Below are 24,370 nucleotides of genomic sequence, written 5' to 3' on the forward strand. Positions count from 1 at the left end.
TAGAGAGTATGAAAGAAGAAAATCTTTACATTAAAAACATACTTTGTTATTCGACAACCGATATAACTCAACGCAAGCATAATACGTTGCTTAATAGCAGGGCAACGCTTTATTTTTTTTTTCTTTTTTCTTTTTTCTTTTTTTTAATTTTAAGTATTTAATTTTAAGTGATTTTCATCGCGTATATAAGTACACATTTATTCTCGTTTATTCGTTTCAACGATAAGCAATCCGTGACAACGAGTGTCAAACTTCTGCGTTGTAGGATCGTAGGAGGCGTTCTCGGTTCTCGAGGTTCGATTAAGTAAGATAATCTTGGGACAAACTACAATATAGTTCTCATTTTCACACACCAACAAAAAGAATTACGCTATGCTTCCCGCTTTCGCGACGAAATAATAAATAATTTTTCCTTCGATGATTCTTCATTGATCGACGCTCGTCAACGAGCGTCGTTTTTCGGGCCTCGTTCCTCGTATTTTTTGATAACAACATATTGGCATCGAGTCGACGAAATCAGACTAGATATTGTTCAATCAACGATCGAGAGAAGAGAAAGAAAGAGAAAGAGAAAAAGAAAGAGAGAGAGAGAGAGAAAACGCTCGTCGTGAAAACGGGAAATGTATCATCAATTCCCTACTAGTTGTGTCTACAATTTACAAAAGATTAATTTCGACTCGCTCCTGTCACATGGAGCTCCGTATCCGTATATATATATCATTCTTTCCGTATTTTAAGTAATATCTTTAAAACCGCAGTGAAAAAAAAACGGCGTTAAACGCGAGAGTTCCCGAAAAAAGGAGAGAGAGAAAAAAAAAAAAAAAAAAGAAAGAAAAAAGTATCTACCTATCTACGTCGTACAATCTGCGTCAAAAATGTTGTTCTTCCATAGAGAAGAGCCTTAAACCCTGGCAACAGGGCGAGTTAAAATTCACCTTCTAAGTTAAATAAACTAACGATAATACTTTCTCGTTTGAGAGTGGTACGCTCGAATACTAATAAAGGAGGAGGACGAAGAAATATCGGGTCAAAAGGGACCCGATCGAGATGCTCGCTGAACATCGCCGATTATCAAGCTGTCGTGAACGCCCGCGGCATTCTAAATGCATTCTTGTGAACGATATTTAGAATTAGAGATCGTGTCGGAAATGTCGATCGGTGGATCGGTGAATCACTTTCGATTCTGATCTTGATCTCTTAAATTACAATTACGAATTCTCGAATTGGTTCCGGTGTAACGATTGAAACAGTCTTGTGTTGCGTCTCAACATCTTGTCATGGGGCAACAAATGCACTGACAAACTGATTCCGAAGAAATCGTGATATCGGATACTTCGAACAACCAACACCAGCTTGCTCCTCAATGTTGAACCGTTACTGCTCGTTGCTCCAAGTATCCACGACTCCGAATCAAGTTGAATCGTTCCCTTCTACGACGGTAGAATGTCGAGTTCAAGGACACTTTGTGTAGCGGGCGACAAGCCGTCCTCGCTTTTGTGCATCAAGATATTCTTCAAGTCCCTCAATTTCTGCGGTTGAAGAGCCATTGCCGAGTTCCTGGGCAAGGTCGCGATCGGGTTGGTGCTGTGGCTCTTGAACGGCTTTTCGTATCGATTGATCCCCTTCTCCGATTCCGAATTGTATCTTCTCTTCCCCGGTAGCTCCGTATTCGGTTGCATCGCCACCGTGTCCCTGTCCTCGAAGCAGGGGACCGTTTGCATCGACATCGTGTTCCTGCGGTCGTTGAACAAAGATCTGGGATTCAGGGTGACCTCTCTTGCCGAGCCGAAGTGCTTGAAATTAGCGCAGATCGGGTTGTTCACGAGGCTGGTGTCCGCCGGATGGCAAGGCTCGGGGACGCGTTTCTCGATCTTGATCTCGGTCACGTTTTGACGGATCAGAATGTCCGGCGCCGCTTCCGGCAACGGCTCCTGGGAGATAGGTGGCCATTTTAAGTCGCGCGCCATATCGCGGTCGATCGCGAGAAACTTTCGCCTGGATTTGTCCACGTTGTGCCAACGGTAGCGTAATTTCCTAAAAACGAGGTAGTCGACGAACACGTATTCCATCAGCAACGAGATCAAAAAGTTGGCGACGCCGTATCCGACCAGGATGAAACGAAAACCTACATCGTCCGGAAGTATCAGCTCGAACCAGTTGCTCAGCCATTCGAAGGGGAAAGTAGCGAGGTAGACGGAGAAGAGGCTGAGAAGGATGAACGAGGTGAGCAGCCCGTAATTCGTGAACAGAGACTTTCTGTACGGATGGCCCTTCGAGAACGTCACAGCCAGAATGATATACTGCATGGAACTGATTATGAAAACTGTGTAGTTTTCCGTGCAGCTCACGTCGTCTTTGTTCTCGGCAGCTTTGAGCGTGGCGTTGAACGGCACGAACCAGTCCATCTGCTCGAGATGCCACAGACTGACGGATTGAAACAATCCCACGATCAAAATTTGCGTCACTAGGCTTAGAATGGGAGTGGTACTGATAAGACTGTTGAGTGGAGCTGTCTTGACCAGGGGTCCATCGTAGGCTTCGGTACGGCCAAAGAAGAAAGCGAAAATCGAGATGATGAACAGGTCGATATAGAGGAACTCGATATCCGTTAGATTCGACTCGATACCGTACAGCAACATCACGGAAATGAATTGAGTGAGCGAGTAGCTCGCCATGTATTTGAAAATCCCGAAAGAAGTAACCAGGGCTGCGCGGCCTTCACGAATCACGGTAAGTACGCAGGAAATGTTGGTTTCGCGGCTGGTGAAGGGCGACGCTACCGAAGATTCGGTATCGGACAGAGAAATTCCGGTATGGGCTGCCTTCAGAGCTCCGCAATCGTTTGCCCCGTCGCCTACCATAGCTGGAAATCATTTTTTTAAATCGACACTCTGATCGAAAGATACATTAATTTAATTCTCGAGAGAGAAATTGGTCGGAGTCACTTACCAACATAATATCCCAAAGATTGCAATTCCTGAACGAGTTGTTGCTTCTGGTCCGGCGACATTCTTGCGAAAATTGCTCCACGCGTGACGAGTTTGGGAATCAGTTCCGGATAATATTGTCTGATTAGCGCCCATGTTTTGCCCGTGAGCGCAAACACATATTTATTCTGCGAATGTTGCAAGCTGAAAATGACGGAGGATAAATGTTAAAAAAAACCGGATGAATTGGGTTGCGCGCTTGGACAGATTTGACGAACTTACTCGTCGGATAAATAATTGATATCGTTTTCGTACTTGTTCCCAAACCCACTTTCAATTGTTTCCAAGCTAGCAACACTGTTTAGATCGGTCATTTCGCTAAGATCCGCGTGTGTTGTTGATGGTTCGCTGTTGCTCTTTGTGAAGTAAATCTGCGGCTTCATCTGATTCTGTTGAGTGGCAGAAACCGCGATAACGGGTGTACCTGGTTTCACGATATCGCAATCTCTGGCGACTGAGAGTGCAGTCAGCATGTTGTCGCCGGTCACCATAACGGTTTTTATGCAGGCAGTGTTTAGAGCACTGATCACAGGTGTCGTTTCCGGCTTCAATCTATTTTCCATGATCACGAACGCTAAGAACGTAAGATCGGACTCGGCAGATTCGCGACTCAATCGTTGAACCTTGGCGTAAGGAAGACGGTTCAAAGATTTGTGCGCCAGGCCGATTACACGGTAACCTTCCGAAGTATAATCTTGCAACACGGTGCCAAAGTCTGGTGGAACTGTAAAAACAACGTGATTAGTTAGTGTAATTTAAAAAAAAAGAAAAAGAAAAAGGCAAATATTTTTTTAAATATAACATCGTTTGTCGCAATACTTACTGGATTCTGCTCTGGAAAGGCTGAGTATCATTTCTGGACTGCCTTTGCAATAGAGATCGTAATGATTGGCTCCCAACGTTCTCGTTATCACGCTCATCCTCTGAAGACTAGACGTGAATGGAAATTGACGAACGATCCCAATTTCTAAACCTTGCTCCCCCAATTCCGTCGTGGAACCAGCCAACGTGGTATCGAGGTTGTTCAACGAGATGTTATCCATCACGTCCGAAGACATAGAGTTTTGTCGGCTGAGGGATATTCTTATCTCGGTGGGTAGTTTCTTCAGCAGCTTGGAGCCCTTCGGTGGCCGTACTATCGTAGGAAAAAGCATAGAGAATTTCGATGTATCGGACACATCGGGTTCTTCCAACGTCCAGCCAGTAGACTCGAACATTTTTAAGTCAAGCGGATCACCCACGAGTTGATTCTCTATTATAGTGATTCCGTGACACGTTACCATTCCGATTAGAAGATCGTTCAGGGGCAAAGACGCGATGTCTTTAACGGGTGGCTGGAACTTCCTATCGACGGAGGACACAACGCCCCACATGTCGAGGCCATCTTCGGTCAGTGTCCCGGTTTTGTCGAAACAAATGCAATCGATCGATCCCGATACATTGATAGTTCTTGGACTCGTACAGTAAATCTTGTTCTTCTCGAGTCTTCTCTGCGCTACCAAACGGCCAACGGTCATAGCTGCCGGCAGGGCTGGAGGTACTACTATGGTGATCAGATCTAACGCCTCTAGAGCGATGTGGTTGCTAGGCACACCTCTAATAGCCTTCGTCACGATGGTATAAATCACGCCAATACTAGCTATGCCGGCCAACAAGATTACGAACTTGTACGAATCTTGTTCGAATTTGAAATCCACAGGCGGAGGATACATGATGGATCTGACCAAACCACCTTTGCTGGTATTGAATCCTGTTCTAACAACTACGGCTAATACCTGTAAAATAAATTACACCATCATTTTTTATAAATCGTCTATTTGATGATCAATAGAAAAATTATTCGGAATTTGAATATTTCGCCGAGTAATTCGAGTTCAAGTTACCTTTTCCGATCCATAATATCTCGTTTGAATAACTTTAGTACCGCAAAAGAGAGTGTGCCTTGCGTGCTCCTTGGTGTCGTATATCACTTCATTGGACGAAGGAATAGGCGTTTTCGTAACAGGAACCGATTCTCCGGTTAACATGGATTCGTTCAGAATGCAATTTCCAGTGAGAAGTACCGCGTCGCAAGGCATCAAGCAACCGTGAGAAGGAATAACCAATATGTCACCAGGCACCAATTTTTCAGCAGGAACAGTCGCTGTTTGTCCGGTCGTACGATCTCTTATCACCGTGGCCACATCGGAGGAGTGTACAGTGGATCGTAAGTTATGTTGATTCTGCAAATCGAGCAGATCTTGATTATCGATACAATTTAGGACAGATGACAGTTAGGAGTGAATAGAAAATCGCGTACTCGACGAGTCTGGAAGACTGCCATGATTATACCAATGCTGGACATGGTCAAGATAACCATGGCATAGTAGTAATAATTGTCAGCAACCCAGAGACCGAAGCTAAACAGTTGGAAGACGTAGAATGGATTCAAAACCTCGAGACAAAGCAAAGTTAGAATACTTTTTACTGGAATCACGATTTCATTGTTTCCATAAACGCTGCGTCTGTAAGAAAACAAAGAAATATAAATAAATTTAGCAAAATGTTGCGTAATAAAAATCGATCATTTTTGCAATAATTTCTGTGAATATTTGCCTCATGTGTTGCTCAAGTGAATTCAATCCTTGCATTTGATGCAACGTGGAAGTTAGAACACCTGCGTCCAAACCTCGAAGCTTGAGAAATTCTGATCTCTCGGGATCCCAAACGTAAGTTAACTTCTTACAATGGAAAAGAACGATCGAAGAAACCTCTGTACATTAAAAATATTATCGTTGATCAATTAGATTTATACGAAAAAAAAATTCTTTCTTTTAAATTAAATTGAATTCTTACGTTTAAATTGTCCACCGATTAAATGCAACGATAGTGTCGGATATTCTTCTTTTACTTCTTTGATAGTTATCATACTTCCATTCTCCATCCAAGGTTCGTTATCCAATAATGATTTTCCATCGAAGGGTTTACTTCTTTAAATATGCAAAAAGAAAAAAAATTATATTTGCAATATAATAAAAATATCGTTATTCGTAAGGATAATTACAATATTATAATTTCGTAAGGAAAAATTAGAGGATAATTACAATATATCTTCAGCGGCCAAAGTTTTCAATTTTTTCACATGATAACTCGTATGCTTTCCTTGAAATCTTTCCACCAATAAAACAGTGTCTGCGGTTTCTAATTGACATTTGGAATGAGTCGCGAGTAACATCAGGTGTGGTATCCAATGAAAGACCAATCTAAGAAGACCTCCGGTGATTATAATCAAGAACCAAGTAATAGCGGTAAAAATTTTGTTCCTTTTGTAGCTGGAAAAATTAGAAAAACGTATATATTTAACATTGTCGTTGTAACATTGATAATCGACACGCTGTGACACGATGCTTACCCATAAATTTCCATTTGATCTTCCTCACCAGGATTGATGTAATCGATGCCATTCTTTAGATGAAGTATACCATTACTCTTGGTACCTAAAATAGCACAATACCCAACTAATTAGATCGATATTATTGACGACGGGTGAAGAAATTTTATAGAAATAATTGGATGAGATAAATTGGATCGTAACAACGTGTAATGCTCGTGATCATTGATTGAATGAAATATCGATTGAATGGTGCGATATTTATGGAAGACGGTTTGATTCGAAAGGATCGTCAAGGACGATAAGATGGAATCGTTGCCAAATAATTTGAGGTGGGTAATTAGGCGATGATCCAAGCTCCTTACCCTCTAAGAGTTCCGTTTTCTGCTCGCGCTGATGGTCAGTAGTAGTATTGGTACCGCGTGTTCCAAACACGTTGTACGCGTTTCTGGCAAAGCTCAAGTTCAATTTATTCGGAGTGGGCGGCATGATGATGATCGCAGGAAAAAGAGCAGGAATTAAATACGAATTTGTTTAAATATATGTATATATATATATATATACGTAACACGTATCTATTTATATATATATATATATATATGTGTGTGTATGTTTTCTTTTCTCTTTTTTTTAATTAGGTACAATTGTTCGTGGTCTCGCGGAAGATCACTCAGCGAGGATACTATTTGCGGTATCACGACAGCGTTTTCCCTTTCGACGTTTCTTGTCCTTCTTCCTAATTTTTTATCTTGTACGTTCCACAACTACATGTTACCACTACTCTTCTATCGACTACGATTTATTGTCTATGGGCCAATCATGGGCCTTTGTTGCTTATATAACAACAATACAATGTTGAAAAAAAGAGAGGAAAAAAAAATAATGGATAATACACGAAAGTTCGTCAACTGGCTTCAGAGGGAAATCGACGAGGATAAAATACTCGTGACAAGAGAGAAAAATGGGAATCTAGCCGAAACGAAGCGAATGTTCGTCCCTCAATAATAGCGCAGGACGAGGAGACGGCTGTTTTAGGCAATAACCCCGTCTGCTACCGACACCGATTGCCCGCCATTTTCGGGTCCGTCTTCAATGTTCTCGATGTAAATCTCAACGGAGCGTTCTCTTGCATTTGGCTGACATTAAATAATCGAGGACGCGTCAGGATATAGCGGTATCCTGTCGTACGGGTCGGGACTCGAAGGTCCTTCCACGAGAGTTGAGGCGGCAGTGGCTAGGTTGAGTGGCAGGACAACGACGACGTTGGCTATGAAACAGTAGCTGGTGCTATCGCTTCGGACCTGCCCCCGAGTTCCTTGATTCGTGTCAGTCGCCAGGATCGGTGAGCTTTCGCCAGCCAATTCGTGGCGTGGTCACTGCTCGTTCACCTTCGCTCATACCGCGTTGCACAGACGCCTGTTTCGAATTCCTGTCGGTCGATCTCGGATGAAGCAGCTGAGGCTCTTCCAAATCCCAGCAGTTCACCAGAGATTTTTTCGTCTTTCCCTTGCCTCTCGCGGCTGGTCCAATGTTATCTCGGCCTTTTGCTCCGCAGCCAATTTCTATCGCCTCTCTTGCATTCTCATGCCTCCCTTTTGCTGCCTGTACGTGCGATCTCAAATACATTACGGGTTATAAAAGTATTTTGGATGCCGTCGGATGTTTCGATCGGCAGAGAAACTTGGTCGACTTGGTCAATTCCGGTTCGAATCACACTTGTGTATTTTCTTCTGATCCTCTTCGATCGACAGAGATCTGCGTTATCGGTCAAATGCGTTACGATCGAATCGACGAATGATCTATCGATCGCGTTATCGATGACTGAAACGAGCAAAAAATTTATTTTCACGGTCTCGAATCGAGAAGTCACGAACCTCGACTTTTCAACGTTTTAAGTACACGAATAAATCTCGATCGAAAAGTTCGATTAACGCTCTGGAAAAATAAAAGTTGTTTCAAAATAAAATATGTGCACCTCACTGGTATAACCGATTCACCGTTTCGCGAATTTCGAACACCTATATATAGAATCGATTACGTCAATGTTAAAGTTCCTTTCTCAAAGGTGATCACACGACTCCCACGAGTTCTTAGAATGATTTTTAAAATGAATAAGCACTTTATTTTTTCACGCACGAAAAACCGACGCACTTCTTTTAACACTAATATTCACTCGTGACAATCGCTCGTAATCCGATTGATTAATTCTGACTAATCGCTCTCGACGGATTGACTATCGATATACAAAATCCGTTCTCTTTTTCACGTTATTCCAACTTATCTTTCGCTCGTCGACGAATTCTTCTTTCAGATGATCCGTTTAAACGATTCACCCTCTTCGGGACTTCTAAGTACAGAGAACACGGTGCAATAGTTTGTACCTAGTATCTTACTCATGCTGGAAATTTCAATTCGTTCGCTCGCGTCGATTATCAGCTTCGCCCTTTTAGGACCCCGTAAATTAGGAAACAGAAAAGAAAAAATCTCTCTCCTCCAAGAAGTCACTTTGCACACCGTTTTCGTTTCACTTGCGTTTCATGCATCTGCAGCCGCACAGTAGTTTTCTCGCTCACAGAAAGCACCACTTCTGCCTCTGTCGACATAAACTGTGTGGGTTTTATAAGCGTTCACGTTCGAGGAAAAATGACACCTTTCCTTCTCGCATGCCTGGAAATTATTTTCTCGGAAACTTCGCGATTCCTCGGACCTTCTTCGACCGCTTTGTCTGCAACGTGCTCGCGATGGATCTAAGATGGCGTCCAGCCAGCCGTTCCTTTCGAGTCGCGCTTCTAACACTCCTTCTCTTACTTTCCGACCGTGCTCGCTTGAATTATTCTCGCTCGACAACCGCGATCCCCTCGCCGAGTTTCGTGCTAGACCGGTTTGTACGATCACTGTGAAATACTGACAAGTATGCGACAGCTGGCACAAAGCGTTCAACCCAATTACAACGAGATTCCAGACGCGAGTGTATTAAGGGAATCGTTTGGCATTAGCAGAAGACTTGCGCTCTTGCCTGCTTCCATCCCGGTTCAGGGCTGTACTCTTCGTCACCTCTTTTCAGGTACGCCACGTGTCAAGCTCCGTTATCACGTTTCGAAACGAATACCGATTCGATTACGCTTTGTCAACGTTTCGAGAAACGTAAAACTATTCGAGATACTTGCTGTCGTTTGTTGATTTTCATGCGAACGTTCACACGAGTTGTCAGCGATTTCTCACAGATAATAAAACTAAAAATTTTTTATAATTTTGCTCGAGTCACGAAAGTCATTTTAGAATCTCAAATTTCGATTCGATTAAATTTATTTTTTTTCAATCGAACAAACGAATGAAACAATCGATCGAAGCGACATTATCGAAATTTTGTACGACATTATCGACCTTTGTACTCGTTATTTCATACACATTGTCGTACTCTCAAGGGCTAACCATAAGCTCGGGGCCCCAATTTTATCGGAGTCGTGCCTGAGATATCCCTACCATTGGGTTCTGCCTCGACCTACGACGACGTTGCCATTCGTGACTCATTTGTTCCCACTAAATCGCCTTCCGTAGCGTGAGGACGGCCCTGTTAATTGTACGGGACTTAAAATGCATGCCTGTTTTCATGGCGATATCTTTTCCATTATCCTTTAAGTAGTTACCGGAATATAATTGTTCAAGCGTTGTAACTGTGAAACCCAGGTAAATCGAGCAGTATACCTGCTTTTATGATACTTGTCATTTCTCTTTCGCTCTTACTCCCTCTCTCGCTTAAATTCTCCATCGGAGTATTGAACGAGCCCGAGAGCCTCGTGGTCAATACTCTGTTCGAGCTAACTTTCTTTTTACCGTGGCCAGCACGTGCCAACTGTCTGAAACGTTCACACCTAACTCTCGTGCAGTTAGTGGGGGATTTCTTTCCCGTATCCTCTTTTGGTTAACTTCAATTTTAATCTTTCTTAGCTCACTCGACGCGTTAACGACTATTCGAGCTCCGACAGAAGCCTTCTCTTCGAGCGAGGTTCGTAAAATAGCGTCGATTTTCAAAATCACAAGTGGTGCCGCATGTTCTTCTATATATAGTATCGTTTAAAGATTATGTTTCAATGTTTTAACGATAACAGGGACATGTTTGTTTGAATGAAGACAAGCTGGTAACGCGACACTATCCATCAACTATAGGTCAGATAGTAGAACGGATGAGTATCAATGAGGGAGATATCGTTAATGACCGGAGGAAATCTCATCGCCGAATTGCGATTAATTTATTCGGTGATTACACATTTATTATATATACGAATATGCGGAGAATCAGGAAAAGCGTTAATAAATACGTTTCAAGATTTGTTCTCGTTACATCGTTTCCCAGAATTGTTCTCTCTCGATTTCTCTAATCTCAGTCAGGAATCGTGGGTTTTTGAATTTTTCATACTGCGTTCGAGAATTCTTGGATGTCGTCATTATATACCGGCCAAGAGATAGCGAAACTTATGTAAGGTGAATATTGCAAATTGCGTAAGCGTTGACACGCAATTTCCCGCGACCAAAGTTGCGACGCTTTATTATTAATTATGCGCCTCTCATTTTTCCGAATCATAGGATTTCCGGTTAGGTGACACGTGTTTCGAGTTTATCTCGTTTATCATAGTTTCCTATATCCGATCACGTTTCACGTGTGCGTTTTGCGATTTTATTGATCAAATAAAGCCCTGTATATCTACTCTTATTACGAATTCGTCTATCCGATAATCGGTCACGTTTCATCTGCAAACATCTAGGAATTTGATGTTTGCAACACGATAATGTCTTGTTGTTGAATTCAGCCAGTTAGTTTTATCGATAGCTCGAATGCCTGTTTGAATTTTTGAACGAGATTTTGAGGATATAATTAAAAAACGCGAGCTATTAAAAGTCAAATGAAAAGATTATTTTCCTATTATCGAGGTGTCGAAATTTACGAGAGTTTTTTTTTTTTACATTATTTTTTCAAGAAAATTATCTTATCGCGTTTTTTTTTTTTTTTTTTTTTTGTTCAAATAAGAAATTTTTATTTGATCGATCGAGTCGTCGAGATGATTTATTTCGATTCGAAGATATCTCATAAAGAAGAAAGACTTTCCTCGTTTCCCTTCTTATCAAACGTGTCACTGAACAAACTCCTAAACGATTTACGCGATAAATCGTTGGCAAACTCGACTTCAAATTCGAATAAATGCCGCGAAAGACAGACCCGTCTCGGCCTCCATGCTATTTTCGAGTAGTGTCGTCGACCGATTCGATGAAAATCGTCTCATATTCTACTTATTCACTCCCTTGCCGCTCCTGCCTCGCTTCCTGCGAATTTAGAAGCGCCGCTCGACCATCGTCATGGCCGTTTGAACTTTTCGGATCTATAATAATCCAGTGACTCGACCCTGATTTCGTCGCTGGTCGAAATATCGGCCATTTCCAACATCGGAATTATTAACTATTTTATTTACGATTGTGCATGATTCGTGCAAAATCATGCGCGTGGAACATCATATTTGGAGACGCGCGATTAATAGCAATTATAGATCTGACTCAAGGTTGCACACCGAACCACTGTTATTTTACGGACAGAATCATCGTTTCGAGAAACGTTCAATGGTACATGGAAAATTATTATTTCCGTGTCTACGTCTATTTTTATAATAGGAAAATCAACTACGACGAGATTTGATGAGATTTCAAAGTGGAACGGTGTATCTTTGTATCTTCTCTTCTGATACGGTCTCTGTGTCTTTCTCAGCCAAGATAGAGGCGAAGAAAAAATTACTTTGATTTGTGAATGATGTCTGATTGCAACGAGTGACCTTCGGGGTTATCAAGAACCACGAGATTTCTATATCTGTTAAATTACGAACGAAGGGGCTTGATCGACAAGGAAATATCGTCGATTCCTAGAAAAATATAAAAATATCAAAGTATAAAAATTTTTGCAAGCGATATGGAACGAAGTTTTTATTCACGATTAGAATTTTTGATTATTATCAGATAAAGAAATCTGGTATCTCTTATATCTTAGATTAATTGGAAGATATTTCTCATTTTTCAGAAATTCCTTCGTCGAGAAATGTAAATGCGTGTATTTAATTAGATATATTTACATAAAACGATATATAAAACGATATAATTATATTTCGATAAGGAAAACTTGCTTAATTTTTGCGAGATTTCTCAAAATCTGTGTTTCTTCACAGTAGAAGAAGACGTCACGAGTCAACAAAAAATATTACGAATATGCAATGATAAGTATTGATAAGGTTGACGAACTGTTGTTACCGATAAAACGAATAAATAGAAAAACCAGCCATGTAGAAAATAACGTGACAACAGGTAGAAAATAACGTAGCAATTGAAAAATCGAAAATTACTTTAATTGGATTAAATTCGATTAAAATTAAAAAACGTATATCGATTATTAATTGTTTATCAAAATATGAAACGTAATTATTAAAAGATAATTATCTGTATCGTTTACGATTTTTAATCTTTACATTAAATAACGATTAATCATTTATATTTATTTGAAATCGAATTCGATATCAATTGTACTTTAATACCAATCGACGAGATTTTTTTTCTTAGAGCTTTAAACTTTTTAAATCGTTATATTAGAACACTTTAGACCGAGATCTCGGCCACTTCATAACTTCGTTCGTTAAATACGTCGCCTCTTAATTGACGAATCGTTTCGAGTGGACAATGGTCATTCGTGAGATAATTAGGGCAGCAAAGTGCGTCCTCCACTTTGAATTCGTAGCATTTTTAACCGCGCGCGACAACATTTCGAGGAAATGTGAAAATTCGCGAAAAAAGAAAAATTATAAAACTTGCTCGATGATCTTTCCTTTCGTTTTATCTTATATTTTTGTTCCATGAAAAAAGATCGCACTTTCGATTTCTATCTTATTATTAAGTATCTTCCGAATCGAAAAAGTTTTCTTTAAATTTCCTCTAATAGATGGACGATCGATCAGTTTGATTTTGCAAAAATTGAACGCTCGAGAAATATAATTCGTCATTCGCAGATCGATATAATAATAATAATTTTCGCGTTCATTGTCAAAGTTCATCGAGATTACTGCATGCTTTGAATGAAACGTCTTAGAAAGAAACGTGGCTATTTCGAAATCGCGTTATTTTTATAACGAATAATAAATACGGATTATCCGTCTACTTTTGAACGATAATTTGAACGACATATTCGTGCGTACTGCATTCGGGGATACTTTTAATTCCTGTCTGCCCAATCATGGCCTGGAACAAAGTTTCGAATCGCCTCGATCTCGATATCGATTCGAGATTGTCTCGCAAAGTATTGGCGTAACATTGAGCAACCGGAGACCGGTCGACGACTGACGCAAAGGAAAGTTTCGCTGTTACTTTTATAGCGTGACTATAAACGTAAACACTTCGTTCGCCTCAATGCCTCAATAACCACTCATCATCAACCTCCTCGCTTCGTTCGAACGTATAATATATATCTCACCATCCCGACACATTAAATATCCCTATATTTTTAATTAGAAAATTCAGGTCGACCGAGAATCTTTCTCGAAGCTTCTTCCTCAACTTCCGATCTCAAATCCCATTTCAAATTTTAAATTCGCAAATTCGGCCTATTCTCAGAGGAGACAGAGTAGCGGAGCGAACCCAGCAACCATCACCACAAGCAACGTTTAAAATAACAGAAGCCTACCGTCGTCCATGGTGGCTGTCCTCGGCTCGGAGGAGGCTCGTACGAATTCGATGCTATCCACTTTCTCTAATGTGACGACGATTGCCGTGATGACGTTTGTCGGATTGTCGGTGGGCATTTAAAGGCGATCGAGTAACCAGGGGTTTGTTGGGCATCGCGTGCGATCTTCGGTTTTCTTTCGCTTCCCGTTTTCGTTTTCGCGGTGTCAGCAACCGGGCAACATAATTTCTCGGTGGCACGCGCAGCTGCGCCGTCACAGTGAAACGCTACGCGACCGCGCAGAAAAGCAGCAGGGACGCGCAACGGAGCGCCGAGCAACACTGCTCGTCGCCGCCTCGCTCGATCCTCGTTCCGTTACCGAGTTGTAATCGCTCTTCGGTACCGGCGATCCGCTCGCTTTCGCGCCGCTCATTGGTCGAAACCGTTCCTTATCACCGACAATTTCTTCCATTCCAACCGACGCCTCTTATCTATCACAGATTTACCGATCTTCGATCCGAACCGAGTATTATTCGCGATCGATCGCGATCATCGATCAAGGTGGCCATTTTTTCCCCTTTTTTCTTCTTCTTTTTTTTTTTACCCATCGATAAAGCAAGATGATTTTATTTTATATATGATCGAAAGCGATAACGAAAGTGGAAGTAATGGCGAGTAATGGTTTTCTTTGATAAGTGTATGGAAATTTGTCAAGTTTTTTCTCGACTTTTTTTTTCGAAGAACGAAACGAAACGTTGCTCCAATTTTTATTCCGTCTTTCAATTACATTTATTCCTTTCATCTCTAATTGCATCACGATTGCTACGTTACGATTCGTATATCGACTCGTCTCACATTTCTTTTCTCTTTTGCATTCGTTTCTTTTCTTTTTTTCGCTCATAATTCTTCCTTCTTTGATTTTTCGTTAATTTCTAAATTACGCTCGAGCTTTTTTTTAAGAAGAAGAAGAAAGAAGAAGAAGAAGAAGCGATTCTAAAGCGGGAGAATGATCGAGGATGCATATGAGGAAAAAATTGTACAGACTTGGTTTTATTCTCTACGAGACAAAGTATACGTTTTTTTTTTTTTCCTTTTTTTAAAGCAGTCAACAAGACATATAACATCTTTAAGTGGTCTACAATGATTGCCAGTCCTGCTATGTTTTTTAATAACTAAAATTCCGGAACGGACGTAATATTCGTTTATTAGACGCGTGAGTATATTAAATAGTTAATTAATATAATAATTAAATATATATTAGAATTTCTCTCTCCCCTTTTTCTCTTCCTTTCCATATCATTTACTTATCCACGTATCTCCCTAAATATGATTCAATCCTAACGAGGTTTTTGCACTCGTTTACACTTAATTCCAACTCGGTGTTTCCCGATGTTAACGGTTTAATAATATAATAATACTAAAGAAAAAAAAAAAAAAAAAAAGAGTATTATCTTTTTTGCCAACAGAAAAGATATAAAAGAAAATAAGAACGAGAATAAAATAAAACGAGGAATCTCTTCTATTTACATATGTATGTGATAGCACGCGAAACGAGCTGAATCTCATTTACCGTCGAATCGAATGGGACAATTTACTACTGGATTGGACTAGGTCACGAATGAATCTTAACAAATAATAAAATGGAAAAGAAATCGATCTCGTTCACCGATACCCAAACGGATCTCTGCCGACTCCGATCCACCCGACCCGACCTACCCTGACTGGACCTACCACGCGGGTCTTCCACCCCTTCTCCCCCCTCCCCCCTCAGAAATCCTTTTTCTTATCCTTGTCAACAAGCACGTTGTCGTGATAGCTGATTTCTTGGCCCGCGACAGCCGGATGAAGATAATGGGGCTCCACGTCGATCTTCTCTTTCACGTCGGAGTCCAGAACCATGGAATGATGGGGCCCTCGAAGCATCGTGGTCGTGTAATGCTGAGGTTGTTGCTGCTGTTGCTGCTGCTGCTGCTGCTGCTGCTGTTTCCCGCCCGATTGATGTTGATGCTGGTGGAGGCGCTGATGAGAGTGTTGCTTCTCCTCCTCCTGGCCGTATTTGTCCAACAGCTCCCTCAACTTGTCGAAATTGATGTCCTCGTCCAGCTTGGAGAACAGCTCTTTCGTCCCCAACTTGGCCGAGTCTTTCAACTGTTTGAAGTTCTGCATGAATCTCTCGTTAGCCTGGACACCGTCCCTGCTCGTGTTCTTGGAGAAGTTCAAGTTGGGGTTCTCCAACAGATCCGGCATCTCGTGCACCACGTTCACGTTCTTGTCCAAACTTTCGTCGGTCAACGATTGCAGCAGAGTGTTGTAGTCCGGCTTGATACGAGAAGTCTCCATGCACGAGGTGCACGAACAATTGGTGATGATTTGGACCTTCTTCTGCATCGTGATAGGGTTGTTCGTCTCGTCCTTGCAGTCCAACGTGACCTGTGTGCGTACGTGCGTGTTTCTTTTCTTTTTCCTTTCTTTTTACCTCTTAAGACTCTCGACGAAGAAAGAAGAGAAAGAAACGCGAGACATATCCGGATTTATCGGATATACCATTGTCACAATATTATTTACCGTGTGCCAAACACTGTCCAACGGCTGACACGAGTCGCAGTAAGGTCTGATCAGATCGCCGGGGGCGGATGGCTCGCTGTGCGGCACCATGTATGAGAAACAAGCTCCCACGCAGACGTTGTTGTCCAATTCCTGGGAGGAGCACTGGGGCCACGTGACGACCTGTTTTATCTGGGTAGTCTGACACCAGCTGTGCTTGTCAGGATACAGCACGATGTTGTGAACCTTGAAACGAACGATAATAACGAGTTATAAACGTGGCGCCACGCGGGAAGGAAGAGAGGAGGGGGAAGGGAAGGGAGGGAAGTAGTAGCGTTCGAGCGAAAGCGGAAATCGATCGATAAACCTTGTGCTCACGATGGGCGTGTAGAGTGGCCGCTCGAAGGAACAGCGCGACCACCACTGTCAGATGACACGTCGATCCCATGATCCCTGAAACAATAGAGGGAGAGAGAGGGTATCCGAATCTTTCCAGGTGAACGGGCGTCGCCGATAAATCAGTTGCCAGGTAAGAAGGAGAGTTTCTGGCGGAGAGAGAGTGTCCAACAACGGACTTTCTCCGCTTTCGGACCGTTCGCTTTTTCACACGTGTTCGCGTGGAACGATCGAACGAAGGAATTTCGCGATTACGATTCGAGCCGCGGCGTGGATCGTGTGCACGTGTGCACGCATCGCGTTTATTCGCTGCTCCCCACCCCGAATGAATGAAAGTCCCTCGCTCTGTCGCTCTCCTCTCTCTCTCTCTCTCTCTCTCTCGTGGCGAGGCTCAGCCGAGGTCTCAGGTTCGACGACCGTCTGAAATTACGTCACCGGGATTTGTCGTGGTGCCGCTTCTTCGTGCCCCTTGCTTCCTTTTTTTTTTCCCTCCTCTTAGCGTGAATTTGCTCGTTCCTCGCGTGAATTTTGTTTAAAACACGCTGCGTTCTTATATAGGGATCCTCTCGTAAAACTCGTGACGAGGATCGTGGATATATTTCTTTTTCTCTTTTTTTTTTTTTTCCCCTCCCTCCTTTGAGGAGGACAGAGGTGTATGAGAGAGGAGGAGAGAGACAGAGGGAAGGAAGGAAGCTACGACAACGAGATCGAGTTCATTCATAAATCGTTAAGGCTGATTGCCCGATTCAGGAGGGGGGGAGAGCGGGATGCTCGAGTTTTAAGTCGCCGAGATTTTAAGATAACGGGATTCCATGTGGCCTGGCGGGATCGAACATCGTGGGGGAAAAACGAGACTTTCTCGTGATGATGTCCCGACCATAAATACCGGTGGATTTAGGCTACGAGGTTTGAATACGGGATGCATTTGTTCAAGGCATTGGGTATGCGACATTTTCTTTCTTTTTTTTTAAGGTGAGATCGAGAGAGCCGAGACAGAGCGGCGGTGACGATGGTGGATCGGCGCGATGGATCGGAGAGAAGCGTTCTTCCGTTCGATTCGTACCTCAATTTTCACGAGTCGCGTCGAGGAATCGAAGACGAGGGATCGAGGAGAAATAAATCGATGGGACGGAGGAATGGAGCGTTCGATTGCTCGAACGGTAAGCTGCAAGTGAAGCTTGCTCGTTTTATTTTCGCCAGACGATCGGTAATGAAGCAATAATTCCGCGGCAGCGCGATAAAAGGGACGAAGAAGAATTACGGTATGCGTGTGTGTGCGCGCGCATATATATATATATATATATATATATATATATATATATATATATATATATAAAGGCGGTGGAATCGATGGCGAGGGGGGGAAAAAAAGCGTCAATCTCATCGTACGATCTTTCTTGATCTCTCTCCGAGATGAGCACACGGGAACAAGTGGTACGAACGACGAGGTAAAAGGATGTGCAGGCCCAATTACCAGAGTTCGGCCCCTTTTTTGCCTCTCGAAAAATCTCGGATCCATTTCGGATCGTGGGGCATAGGGGCAACCTCCGTGCATCCTCCGGCTCCTTCAGGAATTTACTTTGTCGTTGGACTCGCGAGTTGAATTCCTGACAACGGAAAGAATTCTCGTCTCCCTCCACCAACAATTGGTCGCCGGTATTTCCAGGAGGAGATCAACTTTTCGTTCCCCACCGATGCATTTCAATCTCGATCCCACTCCGACCTTTTCTTATTCTACCCTCGGTTTCCTCTTTATCCATTTCTTCATCCTCTTTCTCCGATCCGACCGATCTCTCTCTCTCTCTTCTCTTTTCTTTATTCTCGCCCCCTTCCTCCCTTCCCTCTCCCTTTCTTCCATCTCTTTACAATTCCACTTCCAAGAAGCAACGTGGATTTAAGCAATGGATTATTCCAAGTTTAATTTGTCGAGGTTGGCAAGGGAGAGGAGGAGAGGGGGGGAAAAAAAGGAAAGAAAAGAGAGGTCTCGAACGCGGCAATCGTCGCAACCGATGACACCCCGCGTTCGAATTAGCTTAAAGATATGATAGGCGAGCGAAAATTAGAGCTCTCGGTTCGGATTCTTGTCGAATCACCCTGTACGTGGCGTTGGAGGGTAGGCGTTCGACTACAAGGCGTCCGGCCGCCCATCTCATTTCCACGAGCGGAGATTTGAATGACCGAGTAGGATACGACAGGGACGGATACTTAATTCGAACGTTTAAGGATTTACAGATCGCGTAACCCTCCCCTCCTCTTATCCAAACTTGACGATTTTCTCCACGATCTGTCCTCTCAACCGCTGACGCATCGAACGCATCGACGTTCGAGTTCAATCCTCGCTTCCTTTTTTTCCCCCCACCCTCGTCATTTTTCTTCCATAACTCTCTCTCTGTCTCTCTCTCTCTCTGTCGTAAACGCGATTTAACGAGATTCGGAAATGTAAATCGAGGAGTAAATTGGGGAGGGGAGACGCGATGTAAAGAGACAACGGATCGAGATAAATACGGCCCTGGCCGGGTCGCAGCCAGAAGTCGAAAGCTCTTTGTTGCTGCGCCACCTTCTCTTCTCGCCTCTAGGTCCGTGTCGGTGGCATGGAGGACCTCCGCTCCACCTCCTTCTCCACCTTCCTCCCAGTCCCGTTCCTTCGATTTGCTCGTGTCGTCGAGGGGCGAGGGACGAGGACAGGCTGGCGGTGGCCGTAGGCGAGACGGAGCGAGGCCGAGGAGCGGAGGCGGAAAGAGACGGGAGAGGGTCCTGCGCCCAGCCGCGAGATTAATTTGATTTTCAACCAAATTTGACGCGCCCCCAAGCCTAGGCGGCCGGCCACAAAGAGAGAGCCACGGGATCAGCCGTGTGTGCACGCCACAGACCAGATATCCTCCTCCCGCGGGACCTTTTAAAAAGCACGGGGATTAAAAACCCGAGTTCGACCCGAGCTTAACACCTACGAGAACGGGCCGGCCCGCGGACGTGACGTGCCGCGTTTCCAGGAAGCTTCTAATAGGAATTCATATTTCATATTCGGACTTTCTCTCCTCGCCAGAGAGAAGAAGAATTATGGTTCGGCAAACGAACCGAAGCGAACGCTTCGACTTGTCCAATCGAGAATATATGTATGTATATATTCACACACGCACACACACACATATGGCAGATAGTTGTTAAATAATCCGTGAGATTTCGTTGCTGGAAAAACCCGTCGAAAATCGCGAAAATTTGAAAGTGCGACGAGAGAGAGAGAGAGAGAGAGAGGAGAAGAGAGCGCGATCGAACCAAAGTTCGTACGGCCCTGAAGCCCGAGGCACGCGAGATATTTTCATGATCTCTTTGCCGATGTGCCACCACGTTGGTACTTAGACCGAGGCGAGGGGAAGAGGATAAAGAGAGTAAGCGAGGAAGGGAAAGAGAGAAAGAGGGACGCTAGGAGTAAAATGGTTCGAGTCGTTCGACCAATGGTAACGTCGAGGAATAGAGGAAGGTTGGAGAAACGGACTCGGTATCAAAGGACTAGAGGAGGCTGCTACCACTGTACTCGTACTCCTCGCAACGATCGCCTTCGCCCGTGCCTTCGTCTAGCCATAAGTGGAAGAATGACTCCGCTCGAGTCGGCGTTTCTTACTTCTTTTTTCTATTTTCCATTTTCCATTTCTCTCCTCCTCGCACGGAAAGAGATACGCGCGCGCATGTACGCCCCCGTACGGTCGTACGCACGTACGTACGTTTCCTTACCGTGAAATCTCGCCAAGGACGATCGAATACGCGACGGACGGATATAATAATTTTCGCGATACGCGCCTCTCCCGTCTTAACGAGAAATCCCTATCTATCTCCCGATTCGGTCTAGCCCCAATTTCGCATTTTGCGACCGTCCTTCTCTCCTCTTTTTTCCCCCCGCGATACGGTGCCGTGGCCGAGAACTAATAGGGAGGGCCGGCAGGGTGGGGTGGGGAAGGGGAGGGAAATAAAAAAGGGGGACGGGGGCGCAGAACGCGCCAAAAGCGAGAGGGGGCGAGAGGGAGGCGGGCGAGATGGAGCGAGAGAAAGGATGGAGGAGGGTCGGAAGAAAAAGAAAAGAAATAAGTTTGCCAACAGCACCGGAGGAAGCCCCGAAAACACGCTGGACGTGTGGCGCCATCTCGGCTCCTTTTTTTTCTTCCTCCTTCTCCGCCACTCGCCGCGCACACCCCCCGATGCTTGTTCCTCGTGCTTTTGTTACCTCGCCCATACTAATTCTTCGCGAGCTGCACGGCGTGCCCGGAGTGCGTGGGGAGAAATCGGCGAGAGAGGGGGAACGGGCCCCGAGCATCGAGGTGGAAGGGGGGCCCCTGTGCATCGACCAGTGTCGGATTAAGCTGCTTTCGCACCCTCTTCGTACCTTCGATTAGATCGCAATTTTAAGCTCGCCGAAATTTCGACACACGCCCGTCGCGGTTCCTCGCTTTTCGACTCTCGATCGAACGTTGCCAACCGCCGTCCGCCCGAGTTTTCGAGAGTTTAACTTTAGACGTGCCGATTAAACTAAACGAGAGTCGTAGAGACCGCTCGAAATACGACACGGCCGAAGCCGTGTGAGATTTCTTAACACCTCCGTGGTGGTTCGGCGAGCACGAGCTGCGCGAAACGAACGATCGAGTCGAAGCTTTTCTCTTTTTTCTCTCTCTTCCTTCTCTCCTTTTTCTTTTTCTCTTCCTCCTTCCTTCCCCTCTCCCTCCCGAGTCGTAAAGAGAGAATCACGCACATGTAAACGCGGCCGCTGAGCCGAGGAGAGGGGAGGGCAAAAAGAGGAAAGCGCTGGTGTGCGTACCGCCTTAAGAATTCTGTCTCGGTGTGGTAGCCCCCACGAGAGCGCGGACCACATACCTGCAAACGAACGTTCTTAAAAGGGAGGGCAGAGCCCAAGAACAGGTCGTTAAAATGTAATGACATTGTTGTTTTTAATGCTCGCCTCTTTAAAACGGGCCCTTTCGTCTTCCTCGAGCCTGCCCGCTACTAGCTCTTTCGTTCTCTCTTCCTATTTCTTTCCCGTTTTCCGATCCACCGGATGGAAAAAGAACCGATCCGCATACCTCTCTCTCTCCGTCTTTCGTTTCCGTTTCAATTTCCCTCCTTCTCTTTCTTCCACCGTGCTTCCAACCATTCCGTCCTCGAAAAGACGGATACGAATCGGGAGAGAGAGAGAGAGAGAGAGATCAAAAGTATCTCGACTCGCAAATTTTCCTATAAATTTTCCTCCTTTTCTCCGCGCGTCGGAAATAATAGTTTTAACGATCTCGTCGCGATAATGGATAATAATCCGCGAGATGACACACGTCGGTTACTTTCGTCGCTTTTGCAATCCTCGCCTCGTGACTATCGAGTATCGGGTATCCACGGATTTTTGCCCCCCTTCCCCCCCTCTCCCCTCCGAAAACCTTCGATTTTTCTCAGCTCGCCACGCAACGCGTAGCGTCGTCTAGCGTCGACGAATAATATTTTTAAAAAAGAACGGGAAAAGAGATATCGCGCGCGCGCGCGTGATCGTCACGGTCAACCGGTGGATTCTTTTTGTGGAAGATAACCGCGCGCGGCTCGACGAAGAAAAAGTTCGAGGGGATATCGATATTAAAAGGATATACACGGGCACTGGCACATTTTCTCCACTCCAATTACTCGAAAGGCGCGAATTACACGGGGCCGTGTTGGCGAGCGATCCGATCTCCGCTACCTTTCGCAGCTTTTAAAAATAAAGAATCGTGTTGCGTCGTAAGAATTGTAATTAACCGTGGAGAGATCAACGATACGTTGCGGCGTTTAAAACGAGGCGGACACGCGCGTTCGTTGTAACGGATTCGATCCTCGATCGATTCGAGGCAATTCGTTCGCGGGAGTAGTTTTCTTCCATCCCCAATTTTCGCATCCAGTGTTCCCCGTGTCGCAACTCGCAACTCGTCCGGCTCGGATCGATATCATGTCGCGAGAATGTTTGGCGGTGGAGGGAGATCGATATTTGGCGCGGAAGACGGTCTTTGGACGGAATCGGGCTAATTAACCGCACCGGTGGCGAGTCGAGACGAGGCGAGTCGCGAAAGGTCTTCATTAGGGAAGGATCCGATGGCGAGTTGGCTACCGCGCAACAGTTTAGCTCGAAAGTTAAGCGTTGCGTCTAAGAAGAGCTATCATTAACTCGAGAATAGGGTCTGGTATTAGGATTAGTGGGCGAAACGCTTCGGATAGGGTGTTTCTCGACTATTTAACTGCCCGAGTCCCTGTCCCCTTGACCACTTCTCGACGGTCGCTGATCCTAGCAACTTCTCTCCACCTCGGCGGACCACCGGAAAAGCTGATCCGCTCCGATCCGATCCCGGTGACGCGAGAAAGACGGATACTCGACGCGAACTTTATTATCCACGCTCCGCGTTCCGCTCGTCCATCTCGTCCATTCGATCCATTCTCGGCTCCTCGATGCAGCGCAACGATTCGCCTTGTCCTGTAAATAAAGCGATCGGATCGTTCGTTACCGGACACTCGGTCGCTCTCCAACTCTCGTCGCTGCATCGATCTCGTCAACAATCGTGCAATGATATCGGACGACGTCTCGCCTCGTGCAGCGCGCACATCACGCAGCAGCAGTCCGTCTGGCAACTTGCGGCGACTGATCTCGAGCCGCGGTGGTAAGCAGGCGGGCAGCCTTCGCTTTTCCGAACAAACTGTCACTCACCTCCGCGTACGTTGCGAACTGCGCACCACTCTGGATATTGGCCGCGTGTTACGAAGGATCGGGTAAACGGTAGGGCGATTCGCGGATAAATGGACGATCTCCGGGCGATTTTTCACTCGGCCGGAGAACCCTCCCTTTCTCGGCCGGCCGGCGAAAACGAGCGGGGCGGAGGCGAGAAAGAGAGAGGGGGAGGGGGGAAGAGATCCGATAGACAGAGAAATTTGACCAACGATTCGGCTTAGAAAAACACGGGGATCCGATACGAGGTTGAGCCGAACCGAGCTGAGCTGAACACGAAACTGTGCTGCCGATCTCTCGTGTTCCGTTCTCCTCCTCCTCTTGCTCCACCTCCACCACCACCGGAGTCTCCTTCAGCTCCTCCTTCTACTCGGTACGTTTGGTTCCGCGCCGTTCCCGTTCCGTTCTCTCTCCTTCTCGTTCCCCCAGTTCCTCCAGGTATTCTCGTGGAAACAGAAAGAGAAAGGATCACTCACCGAACCGTGATGGAGAGGGGAGGAATCAACGGTAAGCAAGAGAGATCTTTGACTACCTCTCTACAACGACGACGTCGCGCGTACTGTAAAAAGCGAGATCGCCCGAGGCCTTACACCTCGAACCAGTAAAACTTGTACGCTAGTGTCCAAGTGCGCTCCTCCCGGAGTTTCTCCATTCTCCTCCTCGATACTCTT

The 24,370-nt window shown here is 44.8% G+C and overlaps 2 protein-coding genes across 6 annotated transcripts; both read right to left on the reverse strand.

Moving 5' to 3' along the window:
• Window positions 1–24: 24 nt before the first annotated feature.
• On the reverse strand, window positions 25–14,205 carry LOC107998689 (polyamine-transporting ATPase 13A3). 4 transcript variants are annotated; one of them, XM_062084680.1, is made up of 11 exons: window positions 14,066–14,205; window positions 6,379–6,463; window positions 6,071–6,298; window positions 5,823–5,956; window positions 5,583–5,739; window positions 5,287–5,491; window positions 4,871–5,209; window positions 3,811–4,762; window positions 3,243–3,711; window positions 2,950–3,131; window positions 25–2,863 (listed from the first exon to the last, which is right to left on the reverse strand). In XM_062084680.1, the coding sequence occupies exons 1-11, from the start codon at window positions 14,181–14,183 to the stop codon at window positions 1,431–1,433; spliced, it is 4,302 nt and encodes a 1,433-aa protein (XP_061940664.1). In that variant the 5' UTR covers window positions 14,184–14,205; the 3' UTR covers window positions 25–1,430. The 4 variants fall into 4 exon arrangements, with proteins under 4 accessions (XP_061940664.1, XP_016913583.1, XP_016913584.1 ...); XM_017058094.3 differs by having other exon boundaries at window positions 3,210–3,711; XM_017058095.3 differs by lacking the exon at window positions 14,066–14,205 and adding an exon at window positions 6,723–6,964.
• Window positions 6,970–24,113, reverse strand: LOC107998691 (cyclin-dependent kinase 8). 2 transcript variants are annotated; one of them, XM_017058098.3, is made up of 4 exons: window positions 23,682–24,113; window positions 16,956–17,041; window positions 16,610–16,834; window positions 6,970–16,474 (listed from the first exon to the last, which is right to left on the reverse strand). In XM_017058098.3, exons 2-4 carry the CDS (start codon window positions 17,034–17,036, stop codon window positions 15,812–15,814), a joined length of 969 nt encoding a protein of 322 aa, XP_016913587.1. In that variant the 5' UTR covers window positions 17,037–17,041; window positions 23,682–24,113; the 3' UTR covers window positions 6,970–15,811. The 2 variants fall into 2 exon arrangements, with proteins under 2 accessions (XP_016913587.1, XP_061940668.1); XM_062084684.1 differs by lacking the exon at window positions 23,682–24,113 and adding an exon at window positions 23,482–23,671.
• Between the last annotated feature and the right edge of the window lie 257 nt (window positions 24,114–24,370).

This window comes from Apis cerana, linkage group LG14, assembly GCF_029169275.1.
Source record: "Apis cerana isolate GH-2021 linkage group LG14, AcerK_1.0, whole genome shotgun sequence".
NCBI classification, from domain to species: Eukaryota; Metazoa; Arthropoda; class Insecta; order Hymenoptera; family Apidae; genus Apis; species Apis cerana.

Excerpts from the sequence above, each read along its gene's own strand:
- LOC107998689 (XM_017058093.3), bottom strand. The coding sequence starts at position 6,846 with ATGCCGCCCACTCCGAATAAATTGAACTTGAGCTTTGCCAGAAACGCG. Across the intron at positions 5,957-6,070 it reads TTGGCCGCTGAAGATATATT|AAGTAAACCCTTCGATGGAA; the intron begins GTAATTATCCTC and ends GCATATTTAAAG. Across the intron at positions 3,712-3,810 it reads CCTTTCCAGAGCAGAATCCA|TTCCACCAGACTTTGGCACC; the intron begins GTAAGTATTGCG and ends TTGTTTTTACAG.
- LOC107998691 (XM_062084684.1), bottom strand. The coding sequence starts at position 23,518 with ATGCAGCGACGAGAGTTGGAGAGCGACCGAGTGTCCG. Across the intron at positions 17,042-23,481 it reads GGAGAGCGACCGAGTGTCCG|GGATCATGGGATCGACGTGT; the intron begins GTAACGAACGAT and ends CTATTGTTTCAG. Across the intron at positions 16,475-16,609 it reads TGGACAGTGTTTGGCACACG|GTCACGTTGGACTGCAAGGA; the intron begins GTAAATAATATT and ends GTACGCACACAG.